We start from the raw sequence: 17,696 nt of genomic DNA, 5'->3' as shown, positions 1-17,696 counted from the left end.
CTGCTTGCATCCCACATCTCACATTGCCAGCATTTAATAACCTCCAAGTGAAAAGGTCACTTTTTCTTATCAGGGTTGATTAATTAGATTCTTTAGAGTCAGCCACGAGCAAGATATTCTGCAAGACTTGCAGAATATTGTATTTTGCAGAAGTAATTTGAGACAGCATAATTTAAAATGAGGTATTAGTTACCAGGAGATCCTGAGATGAGTGTGTTTAGAGTGTGTCCACAAGGAAATACCCCCAATGGATCATGATGATGTGAATACTTGAGGGCATTATTTTTTGTTCATGGAAGAGTGACACGATGGCACAGTGGTTAGCACTGCTACCTCACCACTCCAGGGACCTGGGTTCCATTCCTGGCTTACTGTCTGTGTGGAGTTTGCACATTCTCCCCATGCCTGTGTGGGTTTCCTCTGGATGCTCCGGTTCCTGCTACAGTCCAAAGATGTGCAGGTTAGGTGGATTGGCCATGATAAAATAGCCCCTTAGCTAGTCCCCCTGACACTAGGGTAAATGCATTGGATTATGGGGAAACGACCTGGGTGGTATTGTGGTTGGTGCATAATCAATGGGCCAAATGGCTGCCTCTTCTACTGCAGGATTCTATGAAAGAAGCAAAAGGAGAGATTGGGTGAATTCTTTTCTTTATCGCAAAGTGCTGTTAGAACGCTCCACCAGAGACAGTAGTGGAAGCAGAAGCCCGCAATGGTTTTGTCAGAAGGAAGTGGTTTGAGTGTTCGGTAAAGAAAGGGGAAGGGTCATGGAGAATTGGGCTAAAACGGGTAAGTCACTTTGGGTGAACCAGCAACAAGATAAGCTGATGCCTTCCCTGAGTACTGATAAATTCAACATTCAGCCAAGTGGGTGCCTTCTGGGCTGCGTCCCCAATAAGGAATAACTTTTAACCACACAAGATAAAAGGGTTCATGGAATGTGCAGCTGGATAAATATTTGACCCCTCTCCCACTATGGATTGATTTTTTTCTAATGCTAAGGAATCGAATGCAGTGCGGATATAAAAAGGAACTGATAGCATTTATCATCCATTATCAAGGGATATGTCAAATTACTAATAGCAACTGTAACTAGCTTGGGTAAGTTTAACCTGAAATATTGCTAAAATGACATTATCTTGAAAAAGTAGGGACTGCAACCTGAGCCACAAAGGAGATAAAACAGGGATGGAAATTTGCAAACTGATTTTTGCCACAGGAGGAACAGAAATTAATAGATTATTATCCTTCCACGTACGTTTTTAAAAAAGGCTTTTTCAATTTAAAAAAGTTCTCCACAGGTTTTGAACGCTCATGGGTATGTTAGAATGTGCAGTTCCAGCAATCAGAACTTTCTTTCCACCAATCTGGATTGAATTTAAACGGAGGGGGTGGGGATGGAAAGTATGTAAACAAACTGGACCACCCAGCCCTCTCTGTCTTTGATGACTCATTAATCTAAATGCAGGGTCAGTTTGTGTTTGTATAGAAACTGAGCTAAGAACCTTATAGCATGAGGCACTGGTGTCATTGACCAAGGAGGCAATTTGCACATCTGGAATAAATGGGAGATGTCGTGTGGCCCTCCCCTGCACCATGCAAGCTCTAATCCCTTTGTATCGCTGAGAGAACATTTAAAAATCTATGAATTTTTCATGCAGTAATTAGGAATAGTTTCACTGCAGTCATCTGTAATCCGACGGTATGTAGTTGTAATGTGAGCCCGAAACACATTTTTATTGTAAAGATATTCTCAATATCTGAGGTGAAAAAAAAGATACAGCAGGGTACAGAATGATGACCACAAAAAGTGATATGCAGAATTCTGGCAATGTAGCAAGCCCTTCTGCATCTGTAATGTTTCGACCAAGAATCCTCCTGAAATGCTCAGCCAAGTTCTCTGTTTTTATTTTTCAAATGTATGTTTGTAGCAGTTTCTCATTCTGTTTCTGAACACGGGTGTTGGTGCTGGTATCTCAGCCCTTTGTCATTATGTATCCTTTGCAACACCTTTTCTGATATCTTTTCAATTGAACTGGAACCAAACAATGTGCCTCTGCTTCCCCCAGTCAGCAAAAGGCAGTATTGCAGGTGCTTGTACAGTTCTGCATATTCACCACATTAATGTGAAAATTTTAATCTACAGAATGCCTTCTCACCTCCCAAAGAACCTGGCACTGAATTAATTACTTTCTGAAGTGCATTTGGTGTTGTGTAGACAAATGCAAACCTCAGTTTCTGTAAGATAACATGCAGTGAGCAACAAATGAAATGAAAGGTTAGCTAAACTGTTTTGATATCGATTATATAAAGATCTCGAGTGCAAAGTACAGCACTGATTTAAAAAAAAATTGCAATTATATAGCACCTTTCAAGTCCACAGGGCACCCTAACCATTCACACCCAATGATTTGTTTTGATGTCATTGGTGTAGGCAGTTCGAATGCACGCAATTCCAATAAACACTATTGAGATAACTGACCTTTTAATCTTTTTTCTGAAGTTGCGTGAGGAAGAAGTGCTGGTCAGTGCTCTGGAAAACTCCTTATGTTTGATCTCTCTCAAACGACAGTCCTGCCACCTCAGGAATCAGTCTGGCAAATCTTCTCTGCACTTCCTCGACAATAAGAACATCCTTCCTCACTAAAGTGTTAGCGCAAGTTAATGTGCTGAAGTCTTGAACTTGAGAGCACAACTTACTTAACATTGAACTTGTTGACTTGAAAAGTGATCTCCCTCCATTCATTTGCAGCCAATTTGCTTGCCTTTACTCTCTTGTTGAAACTGAAAATGGAAGCAATTGTGCTTATGCACGCATATGAAATTGAGCAAAGGATTTTAGTACAGTGATGCCAAGATGAAGGAGCTGGAGCCCCTAGTAAATATGTTGCGGCTCCAATCAGTGATCTGTGGGGATAATTAAAGGAAGAAAACCTTTTTTTCTTCTTGTTCATCCTCTATCAATTACCAGTTTGAGGACTTTTGACTCTAAGAATCCAAGAATAAATTGTCATCTTGAAGGCAGAGGAGAGGAAGAAAAACAAAAGGTATATAAGATTATGAGGAGTACGGACAAGGTGAGCAGAGAGTAGCTGTTCTCCATGTTTGAGGGGTCAGTCAAGAGAGGGCATAGTTTTAGGGTGAGGGGCATATGAGAAAAAACATTTTCACTCAGAGGGTGGTGGAAATCTGGAATGCACTGCCTGAGAAGGTAGTGGAGGCTGGAAATCTGACAACGTCTACACAGAAATATACATAGAAGATAGGAGGAAGAGGAGGCCATTTGGCCCTTTTGATCCTGATCTGCCATTCATCACGCTCGTGGCTGATCATCCAACTCAATAGCCTAATCCTGCTTTCTCCCCATATCTTCTGATCCCATTCACTCCAAATGCTATATCTAGCCGCTTCTTGAATACATTCAATATTTTGGTTTCAGCTACTTCCTGTGATAATGAATTCCACAGGCTCACCACTCTTTGGGTTAAGAAATGTCTCCTGGTCTCCATCCTAAATGGTCTTTCCCCAAATCCTCAGACTGTGACTCCTGGTTCTGGACTCCCCCACCATCAGGAACATCCTCCCTGCTTCTACCCTGTCTAGTCCTGTTAGAATTTTATAAGTGTCTATGAGATTCCCACCTCATTCGTCTGAACTCCAGCAAAGACAATCCTAACCTAGTCAATCTCACCTTATTCTTCAGTCCCAACAAGCACTTGAAAGATCATAATATTCAAAGATATAGGACAAGTGGAGGAAGAGTGGATTAGCGCGCCTTTGGTTGTCGCTATTGTTGGTGCATGGGCAGCATGTTTGGCGCATGGGCGGCACTGGGATGGTGGTTAGCACTGCTGCCTCATAGCGCCAGGGACCTGGGTTCAATTCCCGGCTTGGGTCACTGTGTGGAGTCTGCACTTTCTCCCTGTGTCTGCGTGAGTTTCTTCCGGGTGCTCCAGTTTCCTCCCACAGTCCAAAGATGCGCAGGTTAGGTGGATTGGCCATGCTAAATTGACCCTTAGTGTCAGGGGGACTAGTTAGAGTAAACGTATGGGGTTATGAGGATTGGACCTGAGTGGGATTGTGGTCGGTACAGACTCGATGGGCTGAGTAGCCTCCTTCTGCACTGTAGGGATTCTATGATTCATACTCAGTGGACCTTTTCTGTGCTGTATGACTGACTCTCTAAGTCTTCAATTATCTTCTCTAAGTCCACATTCTTTAAATATGAGCTGGAAATCAAATTAGCTTGGCCCTAACGATGTCTCTGGCCTTGCACCAATACTCATGTGTTAAGTCGATCAAAAATAAACCAATTCTTCTTCCCTGACTTTTGCCTGCATTGCCTGACGACGGGTTGATTGTTTCTAAAATCAGCTTAAAGAACCATAAAGCAGTTTGAGTACGGGTGCTGAGTTAGTGTCATTCTCCCAAATCTAGAGCAAAATGAAAAGTGTTTCTTTTTTGTCCCTAAGAAAAGTGGCATGCAAGAAATGTATGACTGTTTCTGGAGCATTTCCCAAAATTATCAGTGATCCGCTATCAGTCCCTTATGATCAATTATCATAGCAAATATTTTGAAATTCAACAAACTGGAGAAGGAATTTGAAACTCGCCTTGATGGTGTTGAGCCCCAAGATAAGTGTTACAATACAGGCCTTGTTTGCAGTTTAAACATCGATAAATGGCAGCCGAGAGCAAAGTTGATCCGGGAAGATTGATTGGAAATGGTGAGATTGAATTGTTTGTTTCTGATGTTGACAGGCTGTGCCGTTATCAGGAGTGCGAGGTGGTGCACTTTACCCTTGAACGTGTTTTAAAGCTGCTATGTTCTGTGAATGTCAACGGCACATCAGCATAAATCCTCCTGTGAAACTCAGGAGAATTTTATTTCAGTCATCAGGATTGTAGCATTTCTGGTGAATTCAAAGGAACTTGGGCCTTGTTATTTGATTTGATTTATTATTGCCACATGTATTAGAATACAGTGAAAAGTATTGTTTTTTTTTGCACACCCAGACAAAGCATACCGTATATAGAGAAGGAAAGGCGAGAGTGCAGAATGTAGTGTTACAGTCATAGCTAGGTGTAGAGAAGATCAACTTAATGCAAAGTAGATCCATCCGAAAGTCTGATGGCAGCAGGGAGAAAGCTGTTTTTTGAGTTGGTTGATACATGATCTCACACTTTTATACCTTTTTTCCCGATGAAAGAAGGTGGAAGAGAGAATGTTCAGGGTGTGTGGGTCTTTGAATATGCTGGCTGTTTTTCCAAGGCAGTGAGTGGGAAGTGTAGACAGAGTCAATGGATGGGAGGCTGGTTTGAGTGAGTTTTATCTTGCTCCAAGTGTTTTTTAAATTGAAGTGTTTAGCAAGTCCAAGTGCTGGTAGAAATTAATTTGTAAGGGTATTTTCCTTTTAACTTAAATTTTCAAGTAATTGTATGCAATGTTTTAATGCAATCTGTCTATCTTTGCACTTTGCTTCTGGGTCCGGGTAGATTTTTAGTGGTATTGACCACTGCGCTGGAGGCTGCATTATCTTTATGAATTCATGCTGACTTCAATCTTGGTCCCCTCTGTTCAACTTGAAAGTCGGACTTCATTTTGATATTAATATCCATTACAGCACAAGACAGACTTACAACCGACTTCTGTTTATGTAAAATATCACCCGATGTTCACGGTGGCACAGTGGTTAGCATTGCTGCCTCACAGGACCAGGGACCTGGTTCGATTCCTAGCTTGGGTCACTGACTATGTGGAATTTGCACATTCTTCTCAAGTCTGCGTGGGTTTCCTCTGGTTCCCTCCCGCAGTCAGAGAGACATGCTGCTTAGGTGCATTGGCCATGCTAAATATTCCCTCAGTGTACCTGAACAGGTGCTAGAATGTGGTGACTAGGAGATTTTCACAGTAACTTCATTGCAGTGTTAATGTGAGCCTACCTGTGACTAATAAACTTTCATAAAGAACTGTCCACAATGCATTGGTATCATGATTCTGGCAAGTATTGCAACAAAGAATCAAACAATTTTTTCTTTAGGATAGATAAGCTTCTGAAAAGCACATTCAATGTGGTTATTTTCTTTGTTTCTCTCAGGATTCATCAAAACTGTGGAGATCAGAAATTCCTTTTTGGAGTGTTACAGTTGACCTCTCTGTTCAAAGCCATGGAAGGCAAACACAATACAAGATTCTTGTTTCAGATTGCACTCCAGTCAGAGCAGCTGGAAGGTTTTGCTGTGGCTCCAGGCAGGATTGGGTTCAGCTTTGATGTCGCCCAGTGTTGACATTCATTGTCTCTATCCAGATAAGCACTTGGGTGAGGTACCCGGAAGATTGTACCTGACCCAGGCATCTATCACCTTGGGGAGAATCATAGAACCAAGCCTTTCTCCTTTTCTGCTGCCCCTCAAACAAAATATGTGCTGTGTTTAAAGGGTTGTCACCGTCCTGAAAGTGCATTCAGTTAATTACGCTGAACGGCCTGGTCAATTACTTATGGACCTTGAACTTGGGAAGGGGATCAGTACGGACTTTAGCTTTTGCAAGGATACTCATTGGTTTAAAAACTTGCATTTTAGAGGTAACAGTGATCATAAAATGTGTGAAACTACGTAGACCAGTGTGATTTTGATTTGATTTATTATTGTCACATGTATTAGTCTACAGTGAAAAGTATTGTTTCTTGCGTATTATACAGACAAAGCATATCGTACATGGAGAAGGAAAGGAGAGGATGCAGAACGTAGTGTTATAATCATTGCTAGGGTGTAGAGAAAGATCAGCATAATATTATAAGGTAGGTCCATTCAAAAGTCTGATGGCAGCAGAGAAGAAGCTGTTCTCGACTCGGTTGGTACCTGACCTCACAATTTGTGTCTTTTTCCCGGTGGAAGAGAGTATGTCCAGGATGCATAGGGTTGTTTGATTATGCTGGCTGCTTTTCTGAGGCAGTGGCAAGTGTAGACAATGTCACTAGATGGGAGGTTGGTTTGCGTGATGGACTGGGCTTTGTTCACGACCCTTTGTAGTTTCTTGCGGCCTTGGACAGAGCAGGAGCCATCCAAACTGTGATACAACTAGAAAGGTTTTCTATGGTGCATCTGTACAAGTTGGTGATAGTCATGGAGGACATGCCAAATTTCCTTTGTCTCCTGAAAAAGTAGAGGCATTGTTGGACTTTCTTAATTGTAGCATGGGCATGGAGGGAACAGGACAGTTTGTTGGTAATCTGGGCATGCAGAAACTTGAAACTCTCAACCACCTCAAATAGTGTGCAGGCAGCCTTTAAAATTCAACTTCTCAACAGGAAACAGCAAGGTTAAATATTTACAAGGTGATACTGACATTGCCCTTCATATTTTTGCCTCCGCAGTTCTGTTACTTGAGAAGATTGAAAACGATGATATAGCTAACAAGACACTGAAGATCACGGACTTTGGCTTGGCCAGGGAGTGGCACAAAACGACCAAGATGAGTGCTGCAGGAACCTATGCTTGGATGGCACCCGAGGTTATCAAATCATCTATGTTTTCCAAAGGCAGTGATGTTTGGAGGTAGCTATGCACTTGAACTGTCTAACACTATATGTTGAAATTTTAAAAAATGTATTCCAGGGATGAGTAACACAGTCAAGCCCAGCATTTTATTGCTCATTTCAAATTGTCTTTGAGAAGGTGGTGCTGAGCTACCTGGAGCTGCTGCAGTTCGTGTGGTATAGGTACACCCACAGTACTGTTAGGGATGGAGTTCCAGGATTTTGTTCCAGTGACAGTGAAAGAATGGGTCACTGTCTATGCAAAGTTTGTATGTTCTCCCTGTGTCTGCGTGGGTTTCCTCTGGATGCTCCGGTTTCCTCCCACAGTCCAAAAATGTGCAGGTTAGGTGGATTGGCCATGTTAAATTGACCCTTAGTATCCAAACATGTGTAGGTTGGGGGATTAGTCATGGTAAATGTAAGGGGTTGTGGAGATGGAGTGGAGGGGAAGGCCTGGATGGGATGCTCTTTCGGAGAGTCAGTGCAGACTCAATAGGCTGAATGGCCTCTCTCCGCACTTTAGGGATTCTATTGCCAGTGTTTTATGATCTCACTTGGGCGAGGCTTGTAAAATCCTGCCCGAGGAATCTTTGGATAGTCGAAGCTTTTTCTCAGGGTGGAAGAGTCAGTTACTAGGGGACACAGGTTTAAGGTGCAAGGGGCAAGTTTTAAAGGGAAGAATGACACAGATTTTTTACACAGAGTAGTAGTTGCCTGGAACTCATTGCCAGGGGAGGTAATGGAAGCAGATACAGTTGTGACTTTTAAGGGGCGTCTTGACAAATACATGAATAGAACGGGAATAGAGAGATATGATCCCCAGAAGGGTAGGAGGTTTTGGTTCAGTTGGGCAGCATGGTCGGTGCAGGCTTGGACAGCTGAAGGGCCTATTCCTGTGCTGTAATTTTCTTTGTCCTTTGAGGCCAATGGAGAATTCTGTTCTTTGAGCCTCCCCCACCCTGATTCCAGGACAGGTATGCGGTAAAATTCTGACCTATGATTCTGTATTTTTGAGTCAGGATGGTGTGTGACTTGGAGGGGAACTAGCACGAGGTCTGCTAGCCTTTTCCTCTAGATGGTTGAGGTCACGGGTTTGGAAGATGCTGCAGTTGCAAAGTAGTTTAAACTATTCTTGTGAATGTGGAATTAATTTTGAGCCAGTGTGTGGCTTTGATAGATCATAAGATGATCATAAGAAATAGTAAAATAAAATCAATAAAAAATTGTAAGAAATAGGAACAGCGGTTATCATTTTAGGGTGAAAGGGGAGAGATACAAAAGTGTCCAGAGGGGCAATTTTTTCACACAGAGGATGGCGAGTGTTTGGAACAAGCTGCCAGAGGTGATAATAGAGGTGGGTACAATTTTGTCTTTTAAAAAGCATTTAGACAGTTACATGGGTAAGATGGGTGTAGAGAGATGAGTCACATGTGAGCAATTGGGATTAGTTTAGGGATTTAATGAAAGGATGGTATGGACAAGGTGGGTTCTCTTACTCTAATTGGCTCATTGAGCCAACTCTGTGGTTCAAAAAAGTTTGTCTCATTTGATTGTAGCCTTAATTCCACTTTCCTGTCTTCGCCCATAACCCTCAATTTCCCTGAATAACTTAGCCTTGAACATAGTTAAGCATAGTACCTTCACTTTCCCATTCACCCATTTTTCTCTATATCTCTTCTTTCTTTCTATGTCTTGAGGGGGTCCAGAGGAGGTTCACAAGAACGATCCCAGGAATGAAGGGTTTGTCATATGAGGAGCAGTTGAGAAGTCTGGGTCTATACTTGATGGAATTTAAAAGGAAGAGGGGAGATCTAATTGAAACTTAGAATAGAGAGGCCTGAATAGAGTGGACGTGGAGAGGATGTTTCCACTAGTGGGAGAGACTAGAACTCGAGGGCACAATCTCAGAGTGAAGGGAAGCTCCTTTACAACTAAGATGAGGGGAATTTTTTCAGCCAAATGATGGTGAATTTGTGGAACTGATTGCCACACAGGGCTGTGGAGGCCAGGTCATTGAGTGCCTTTAAGACAGAGATAGATTATTGATCAATAAGGTGATCAGGGGTTATGGGGAAAAGGCAGGAGTATGGGGATGAGAAAAATATCAGCCATGATTGAATGGCAGAGCAGACTCGATGGGCCAAGTGGCCTAATTCGGCTCCTATATGTTATGGTCTTTCTCACTCTCCCTTTCTTGCTCATTCTCACATTCACACTTTCACGTTCACTCTCTCACTCTGATTTGCTCACTTCCATTCTCAGCTGCGTTCTCTCTCTATCTCTCTCACTCTCTTTTTTTATTCACTCTGGTGCACACTGTTGCTCCCTCTTGTGTAGAAACTGAAGCTGCAGATTCGATCAGTTTAATGGATCATTGAGTTGTGTCCAGTTGAGAGTAATTTATCCAATTGAAGATTGACTGTAACAGAAGACACAGTAAGGTTTGTAGATGGGAGTGCAATACCAGAAAGGGTCATAAACTAAGCAACTGGGAAAAACTACAGCAGCAAGTCTCACATGAACATGTGTGAAGCCTTTCACTTTGGCTATGAGACACAAATTAAACTATTTTCCCAATGGTGAGAAAACTGGAGTGGTAGTGGACCAAAGAACCTTACATGTCCTGATCCACACATCACTAAAAGCTAGTGCACAAGTACCAAAAGTCACTGAAAAGCTTAATGGAACATTACTTTAATTTGCTGGTGCTTTATTTGGAAAAGAGCTTTTGCAAAGCCTAACCTGGAGGTGCTGTGTTCAGTTTTGTGTACCCCATGGGCAAAATCTCTGGGATGGCACGGAGGTATAATGGTTAGCACTGCTGCCTCACAGCGCCAGGGACCTGGGTTCAATTCCGGCCTCGGGTCTATGTGGAGTTGCACGTTCTCCCTGTGTCTGCGTGGGTTTCCTCTGCATGCTCCGGTTTCCTCCCACAGTTCAAAGATGTGCTGGTTAGGTGCATTGGCCATAATAAATTCTCTCCCATGTATCCGGACAGGCACAGGAATGTAGCGATTTCCACAGTAACTTCATTGCAGGGTTAGTGTAAGCCTACTTGTGACTAATAAATAAACTTTGAACTTTATATTTTGGCTTTGAAAAGACTTTTCAGATTTGCTAGAATGCACTGTGTGCTGTAAGGGTTAAATTATAAGGATGGATATGTAAATGTTCTTCATGCTCTTTGAGGTTTAAAAGGTTGAAGCAGTCTAATCAAAGGACATAACATGTTGAAAGGATTTGACAAGGTAGATGCAGAGAGACTTTCCTCTGGGGAAACCCTGAGCAAGGGGACTTGGAGTTTAAAATTAGAATTCAGCTGTTCGGGGTGAATTCAGCATGTACTCTTTCTCACAAGCTGTAGTATACCGGAGCTTTCTTCTCCCAAAAGAATGTGTATCAAGACGAAGGTTGATAGATTTTTGTTTTGTTAGATCAGAGCAAGTGGATAAATAAGGCTGAACTACAGGCTAGGCACGATTTGATAGAACGCCAGAACAAGCTCGTGGGGTCGAATGGCCTCCTCCTGTTCCTCCTGTCGCTGTTTAATAAGTTTGGTGTCACTTCTTTGGTTGCAGCTATGGCGTGTTGCTTTGGGAGTTACTGACTGGAGAAGTCCCTTATCGTGGGATTGACGGCCTTGCAGTCGCTTATGGAGTAGCCGTCAACAAATTAACCCTCCCTATTCCGTCTACATGTCCTGAACCGTTCACCAAACTCATGGAAGGTAAGGAAGAGGTTTTGGAAAGCAAACTTTTTAAAAGGACAGACATTGTTTTTAGCTAACGTTTCATCCTATGAATTATTTAAACTCAGTTAGTTTGATTTGTGAGTGAAAGCCGGCTGTATAGTTTTTCTCTATAGTGTGTGTTTTAGCTGAGGAATTTGCATCCACATTATGTAAAATATTAGTCGTTGATGTATTTGAAGCATTCAGATAGCAAGCTGATTGAATGCAGTTTTGTGTCACTGCAGAAGGTGAGAAGGAGCAGAGCTCTGTAGTTCCACCTTGACTGAAGGGTTGGGTCAGCTGTGTGGTCTCCCTGGTATTGTATAACTCAGTGTAAGCCCTAAATAAGCCAATCTGCTCTACTACTGGCTTTAAATCAAATTATTAAATGTCAGAAGTTGCATTTTAAAGTAACAAGTCTACAATGTCATTTTCATGTTGTGTCTTCTTTAAAGCAAAGACAAAGAAGAAAGAACAACACAGCACGGGAAACAGGCCCTTCGGCCCAACGAGCCCGCGCCGCCGTCCCTCTGTCTCAGTGACCTATTCATGATTTTAGTCTACGCCTAATGTGCGAGGATCAGGGAGGTCCAATTTAGGGACAATTTAGTACCCAATCAATCAGCCTAAAAGCATAGAACCATAGAAACCTTTTCATATGAGCGGTGGCAGTAGTTTACCCTCTTATCTCCGGCATGGTGGCCCAGTGGTTAGCATTACTGCCTCACAGTACCAGGGACCCGGGTCCAATTCCAGCCTTGGGTCACAATCTGCTTGCACATTCTTCCCCATGTCTACATGGGTTTCCTCTGGGTGCTCCGGTTTCCTCCCACATTCCAAAAATGTGAGGGTTGGGTTGATTGGCCGTGCTAAATTGACCCTAGTGGCAGGGAGATTAGCAGGATAAATTTGAGGTTACAGGGATAGGGCCTGGGTGGGATTGTGGTCGGTGCAGACTTCATGGGCCAAATGGTCTCCTTCTGTGCTGTATGGATTCTATGATTCTTTCTTCTTGACAGGACATGAGAGGGTAGGTACCAGGAGAATATTTCCACTTGACCAGAAGACACAGTTTAAGAATAAGGAGGTTATTGTTTAAGATGAAGGTGAGGTGCCTGAGGAAGGAGCAGCGCTCTGAAAACTTGTGGTTGCAGATAAACCTGTTGGGACTTTAACCTTGTGCTGTGAGACTTCTTATGGATATTTTCAGTAGAAAAGGGGAGAAAATTCAGGGTCAGAAACCAGTAAGTTAAAGTTTCTGTTTTAATAATCGTGTTGAAATTTTCAGAATGTTGGGACCAGGATCCTCACGTCCGTCCAAATTTCGGTACCATTTTGGAGCAGCTCACTGCTATCGAGGCAACGGTCATAACTGATTTACCCCAAGAATCCTTTCACTCCATGCAAGATGATTGGAAAATGGAAATACAGCAAATGTTTAATGAGTTGAGGACAAAGGAAAAAGTGAGTCTGTCTTTTTTTTACAGCTTTGAATGTACAGTGTTAAAATTGTGTTATTTTAGATGGTAAATCATTAGGCAGAACTGGAACAGGTACTTTAATAGAATCATAGAATCCGTACTGTCCAGAAGGAGGCCATTTGGCCCATCAAGTCTGCATTGACCACAATTTCACCCAGCCCTATTCCCATAATCCCATGTATTTACCCTGCTAATCCCCTGACACTAAGATTCAATTTAGCATGGTCAATCAACCTAAAATTTGGGCTGTAGGAGGCAACCTACACAGACATGGGAAGAACATGCAAACTCCACATAGACAGTGACCCGAGGCTGGCATTGAACCCGAGCCCCTGGTGCTGTGAGGCAGCAGTGCTCACCAGTGTGCCACAGTGCTGCCCCTTTGATGTTCCAGAGTAACTGCTGAGAGAAACTGACTGTACTGCTGGAGATACTGTTCTTAAGATGAGTGTCTGAGGCACTTTCTGCCTGTTCCATTGAAATGAATATTATGGACATTCAAAAGTTTAAGAAGAGCAAGTGGTTTTCCTGGTGTCCTGGCCAATGCTTGTTACAGAACCAGCAACAGCAAATAACACTAACCGGTTAGTCATCCCTTGTTGTAAATATGTGAAGCTTAATTTTTATTTTTAAAAAAATTCACTGAAGCTCAGTTGTATTTGCTGGTCAGAGCACATGAACTATCCTACATACAGTTGTGATGTGTTGGAACAGTGTGTCTAGGATCACTAATGAAGTTTTGATCATTTAGGGTGGCACAGTGGTTAGCACTGCTGCCTCACAGCTCCAGGGACCCGGGTTTGATTCCCAGCTGGGGTCACTGTCTGTGTGGAGTCTGCGCATTCTCTCCATGTCTGCATGAGTTTCCTCCAGGTGGCTCCGGTTTCCTCCCACAGTCCGAAAGATGTGCTGGTTACGTGCATTGGCCGTGCTAAATTCTCCCTCAGTGTACCCGAACAGGTGCCGGACTGTGGCGACAAGGGGATTTTCACAGTAACTTCATTGCAGTGTTAATGTAAGCCTACTTGTGACACTAATAAACAAACATAAAAAAAACTTCATGTAAAGTAGGAACAAATCTATATCTGGTTATAGTATGGCCTTGAAAGAGGACTGTATAATCTGAAACCATTGCTAGGACGTAATCTGTAATGTTAAAATGGTGCCCTCTAACAGCATGAGAAATAACGTAACAATTTGAGGACCCATGTCCTAAAATCCCTAATGCCTGGAATCCTGTTCATCTTATTTTGAAGGCGATGGCTCACAACACCCAATTCAGAAATAAACAGAGTGGTTACAAAATTCCTATCCTCCCTTGCTGTGGCCTGTGTTTGAAGGCTAGGTTGTAATTTGGAGATGTGGAACAAGGGAGGATTCAGCAGAAGTCCCAAATACAAACGTGGCAGGACTCTGCAACTCAACACTTCACAGTCGCTTCACTGCAGAGTAATTCCTGGTGCAAAGCGATGTAAGGTGGTATAATTTGACTTAGTTTTAAAGTTTATTTATTTATTAGTGTTACAAGTAAGCTTACATTACAATGAAGTTACTGTGAAAATCCCCTAGTTGCCACACGCATCTGTTCGCATGCACTGAGGCATTTAGCATGGCCACAATGCACCTAACCATCACGTCTTTCGGACTGTGGGAGAAAACCGGAGCACGCGGAGGAAACCCATGCAGATGTGGGGAGAACATGCAAACTCAACACAGACAGTTACCCGAGGCCAGAATTGAAGCCGGGTCCCTGGCGCTGTGAGGCAGCAGTGCTAACCACCATGCTGCCCCTCTCTTGAGACCCAACATAAAAAGCACCTGTAACAAAACTTCTAATAATTCTTCCCAATATTTGCTTTGGCTGGGCATCTGTTTGATTATGTGAAGCACCTTGGGATGTTGATTTAAATTAAAGACATCGAATTAGCATGGATTTATGGAATTGAATCGGAACTGAAAATAATGACATTTGAGCTGTTGTACATAGTGCAATTGAAAATGCAACCGCATCTTACAAATTGAGAAGTGGGATTGAGGATTTTAATGATCATTCTCACTGTGTGTGTTTTGTTGAGATCTGGTTGCAACCAATTCCAGCCTTGGCAGTCTGTTCCCTTTAGCTTTGTCCTCTTGTGCTTCCTAGGAGTTGCGATCACGAGAGGAGGAGCTGACGAGAGCGGAGCTACAGCAGAAATCCCACGAGGAGCTGTTGAAGCGACGAGAGCAGCAGCTGGCTGAACGGGAGATTGATGTGCTGGAGCGTGAGCTGAACATTCTCATCTTTCAGCTGAATCAAGAGAAACCAAAAGTGAAGAAAAGAAAAGGCAAGTTCAGGAAAAACCGGCTGAAGCTAAAAGATGGAAACCGAATCAGTTTGCCTTCAGGTATGGAGCCTGGGTGAAATGTCTGGGTGTACAAACAATATTCACATCGTGGTAGGCTGAAGTTTCACACTGATGCGAGGGTACATTAAGAAACATATTTAAATAAAAAATTTGAGGTCCAATTTCTGGTCTGTGCAGAGTTGAATCTCACTTTGGGTGGAATGAATGTGTTTGTTCCTGATCACTATCTAGTGATTCCTACTGGAAAGCACAGTTGTTTGGTTGTTAAAATGGTGCCCTCTAATAGCATGAGAAATAACATAACAACTTGAGGACCCATGTCCTAAAATCCCTAATGCCTGGAATCCTGTTCGTCTTATTTTGAGGATAGTATGTGATACCCCAACATGCAAAGTAACTTGCTATCACTCGACTTCTGCATTACTAGCCCCTTTCCAGTCCTTTCAGCGTTCCATTTGCTTTTGGTCCTATCATCGTCTGTCCTGGTGGCAATGTTAGTTTTCCTCAACTTGAGTCTCTTGATTTGCATAGAATCCCTACAGTGCAGTGGGAGGCTATTTGGCCCATTGAAGCTGCAGCGATCACAATCCCTGTCCCCATAACCCCCCATGCATTTACCCTAGCTAGTCCCCCTGACACTGAGACAATTTAGCAATCAACCTAACCCACATATCTTTGGACCGTGGGAGGAAACTGGAGCACCCAAAGGAATCGCGTGCAGACACGGGGAGAACGTGCAGACTCCACACAGACAGTGACCTAAGCTGGGAATCGTTCCTGGGTCCCTGATGTTGTGAAGCAACAGTGCTAACCGCTGTGCTACTTCTCATATCGGTATCCATATAGAATATACAGTAAATAGGCCATTCGGCCCAACCAGTCCTGGTTGGTGTATATGCTCCATTTGAGCCTCCTCCCATTTCTCCTTATCTAACTCTGCCATTGTAACCCTCCATTTCCTTCTCAATATGTGCTTGCTTAGCTTCCCCTGAAATGCATTGATGCTATTTGTCTCAACCACCCCTTGTGGGAGCAAATTTCACTTTCTCATCACTCTGAGGTAAAAAAGTTTCTTCTGAATTCCCTGTTGGATTTCTTGGTGACTATCATATAATGATGGTCTCTAGTTATGATCCTCCCCATAAGAGGAAACGTTCTCACTTTAACCACTCAGTCAAAACCTTTCATCATTTTAAAGACCCCTGTTGGGTTCACCTTTTTCAGCTGTCTTTTTCAAAAGAAAAAGTGATCCAGTCTCAATCCTTTCCTGATGTGCATTGCCACACATTTTCAGGTGTTTCCCCATAAACCTTCTCTGCACCCTTTCCAGTGCCTCTACCCTGTTAGAATTTGTCAGCTAGAACTCCACACATTTCTCTCTATACATACGATAAATGCAAAGTGTTACAGATGCTGGAATCAGAGACAAAAATAGAAAAGTGCTGGAAAATCTCAGCAAGTCTGACAGCATCTGTGGAGAGCCAGTAGACCTAATGTTTCAAGTCTAGATGACCCTTTGTCGGAGCTCTGACAAAGGGTCATGTAGACTCGAAACATTGACTCTACTCACTCTGTACATGTGATTTAACCAAAGTTTAATACAAGTTTAGCGTTACTTCTGTACTATTCCGTTCAATTCAACTCAATTTCTTTAGAAATTAAGCTTAATTTCATTAATCATATCCACAGTATTTCCTTATCAATCTGTTATTTCTTTGAAGGATTTGAGAAGATTGGTCAAACATCTCCTACGTTCATTGATCCTGTTATCAAATTGCTGTTTCAGTTCCTGATACATCTTTGTAATATTGTGAATTGGACTTCTAACTGTGATGGACCATGTTGAGTGTGCATTGTGACATTTCAATTATTTTTAAATTGGTAGATTTTCAGCACAAGATCACTGTTCAAGCCTCTCCAACTCTAGACAAGCGGAAAAGCTTGAATGGCAGCAGCTATAGTCCACCAAGCAGCCCCACCATCATCCCACGACTGAGAGCTATACAGCGTAAGTGCATTGCTTTTTTCATGATTCAGTCCAGTGCTTTGCGATGGCTCTGTAGTGCTTACCAGTTTAGGCACGTGAAAGAACAGTGATTGAAATCTGATTCTTTATTTGGTTATTTAGCCTCCAGATGGAATTTTCCTGCATTTGTGTGGCAGGATTTTTTTTGGTCGATGGGATGTGGATGTCACTGACGTGACCAGTATTTATTGCTCTTTCCTAATTGTCCTTGTGGAAGTCCATGTGATTTAGGTACACCCACAGTATCCAAATAACTTTTAGAGATTGTGTTCCTTTGTAGAATATTTTGTGCAGTTTCCTATTCTGCACCAAAATCTTGCTTTTCGTGTCTTGTTGTAGGCCTAGGAAAAAGGCCATACCCATTCCCCTAAGGTAGTGCAGTTAAGTCATTTACAATTTTAATACCATTTCGTGATGGATCTTCATTTTTACAGTGCCAGTTTAATTTTATTGAACATCTTTGCCTGCTTTACTTTCACCACAAGTCCTATGTTGACTTGAACAAGTTCTGGTTGGTCTATGGTTGGCAAATCATGTTGGCATCCTTTTGATAGCAGCTTCTGGCTTTGGCATCTA

The 17,696-nt window shown here is 42.6% G+C and overlaps 1 protein-coding gene across 2 annotated transcripts in view; it reads left to right on the top strand.

The window, feature by feature from the left end:
• LOC145351146 (mitogen-activated protein kinase kinase kinase 21-like) overlaps positions 1–17,696 on the top strand; it is a 96,546-nt gene that overhangs the window by 59,264 nt on the left and 19,586 nt on the right. For both annotated transcript variants that reach the window (XM_080200815.1, XM_080200814.1), the window contains exons 2-6: positions 7,377–7,557; positions 11,117–11,265; positions 12,557–12,732; positions 14,893–15,133; positions 16,980–17,102. In XM_080200815.1, coding sequence (XP_080056941.1) covers positions 7,377–7,557; positions 11,117–11,265; positions 12,557–12,732; positions 14,893–15,133; positions 16,980–17,102 — 870 coding nt within the window. The remainder of the gene's footprint in view (positions 1–7,376; positions 7,558–11,116; positions 11,266–12,556; positions 12,733–14,892; positions 15,134–16,979; positions 17,103–17,696) is intronic.

This window comes from Carcharhinus amblyrhynchos, chromosome 12 (assembly GCF_965287045.1).
Source record: "Carcharhinus amblyrhynchos chromosome 12, sCarAmb.v2.hapA, whole genome shotgun sequence".
Classification (NCBI taxonomy): domain Eukaryota; kingdom Metazoa; phylum Chordata; class Chondrichthyes; order Carcharhiniformes; family Carcharhinidae; genus Carcharhinus; species Carcharhinus amblyrhynchos.
The sequence above is the reverse complement of the archived record's forward strand: the minus strand, read 5'-3'. Positions and strand labels throughout refer to the sequence as shown.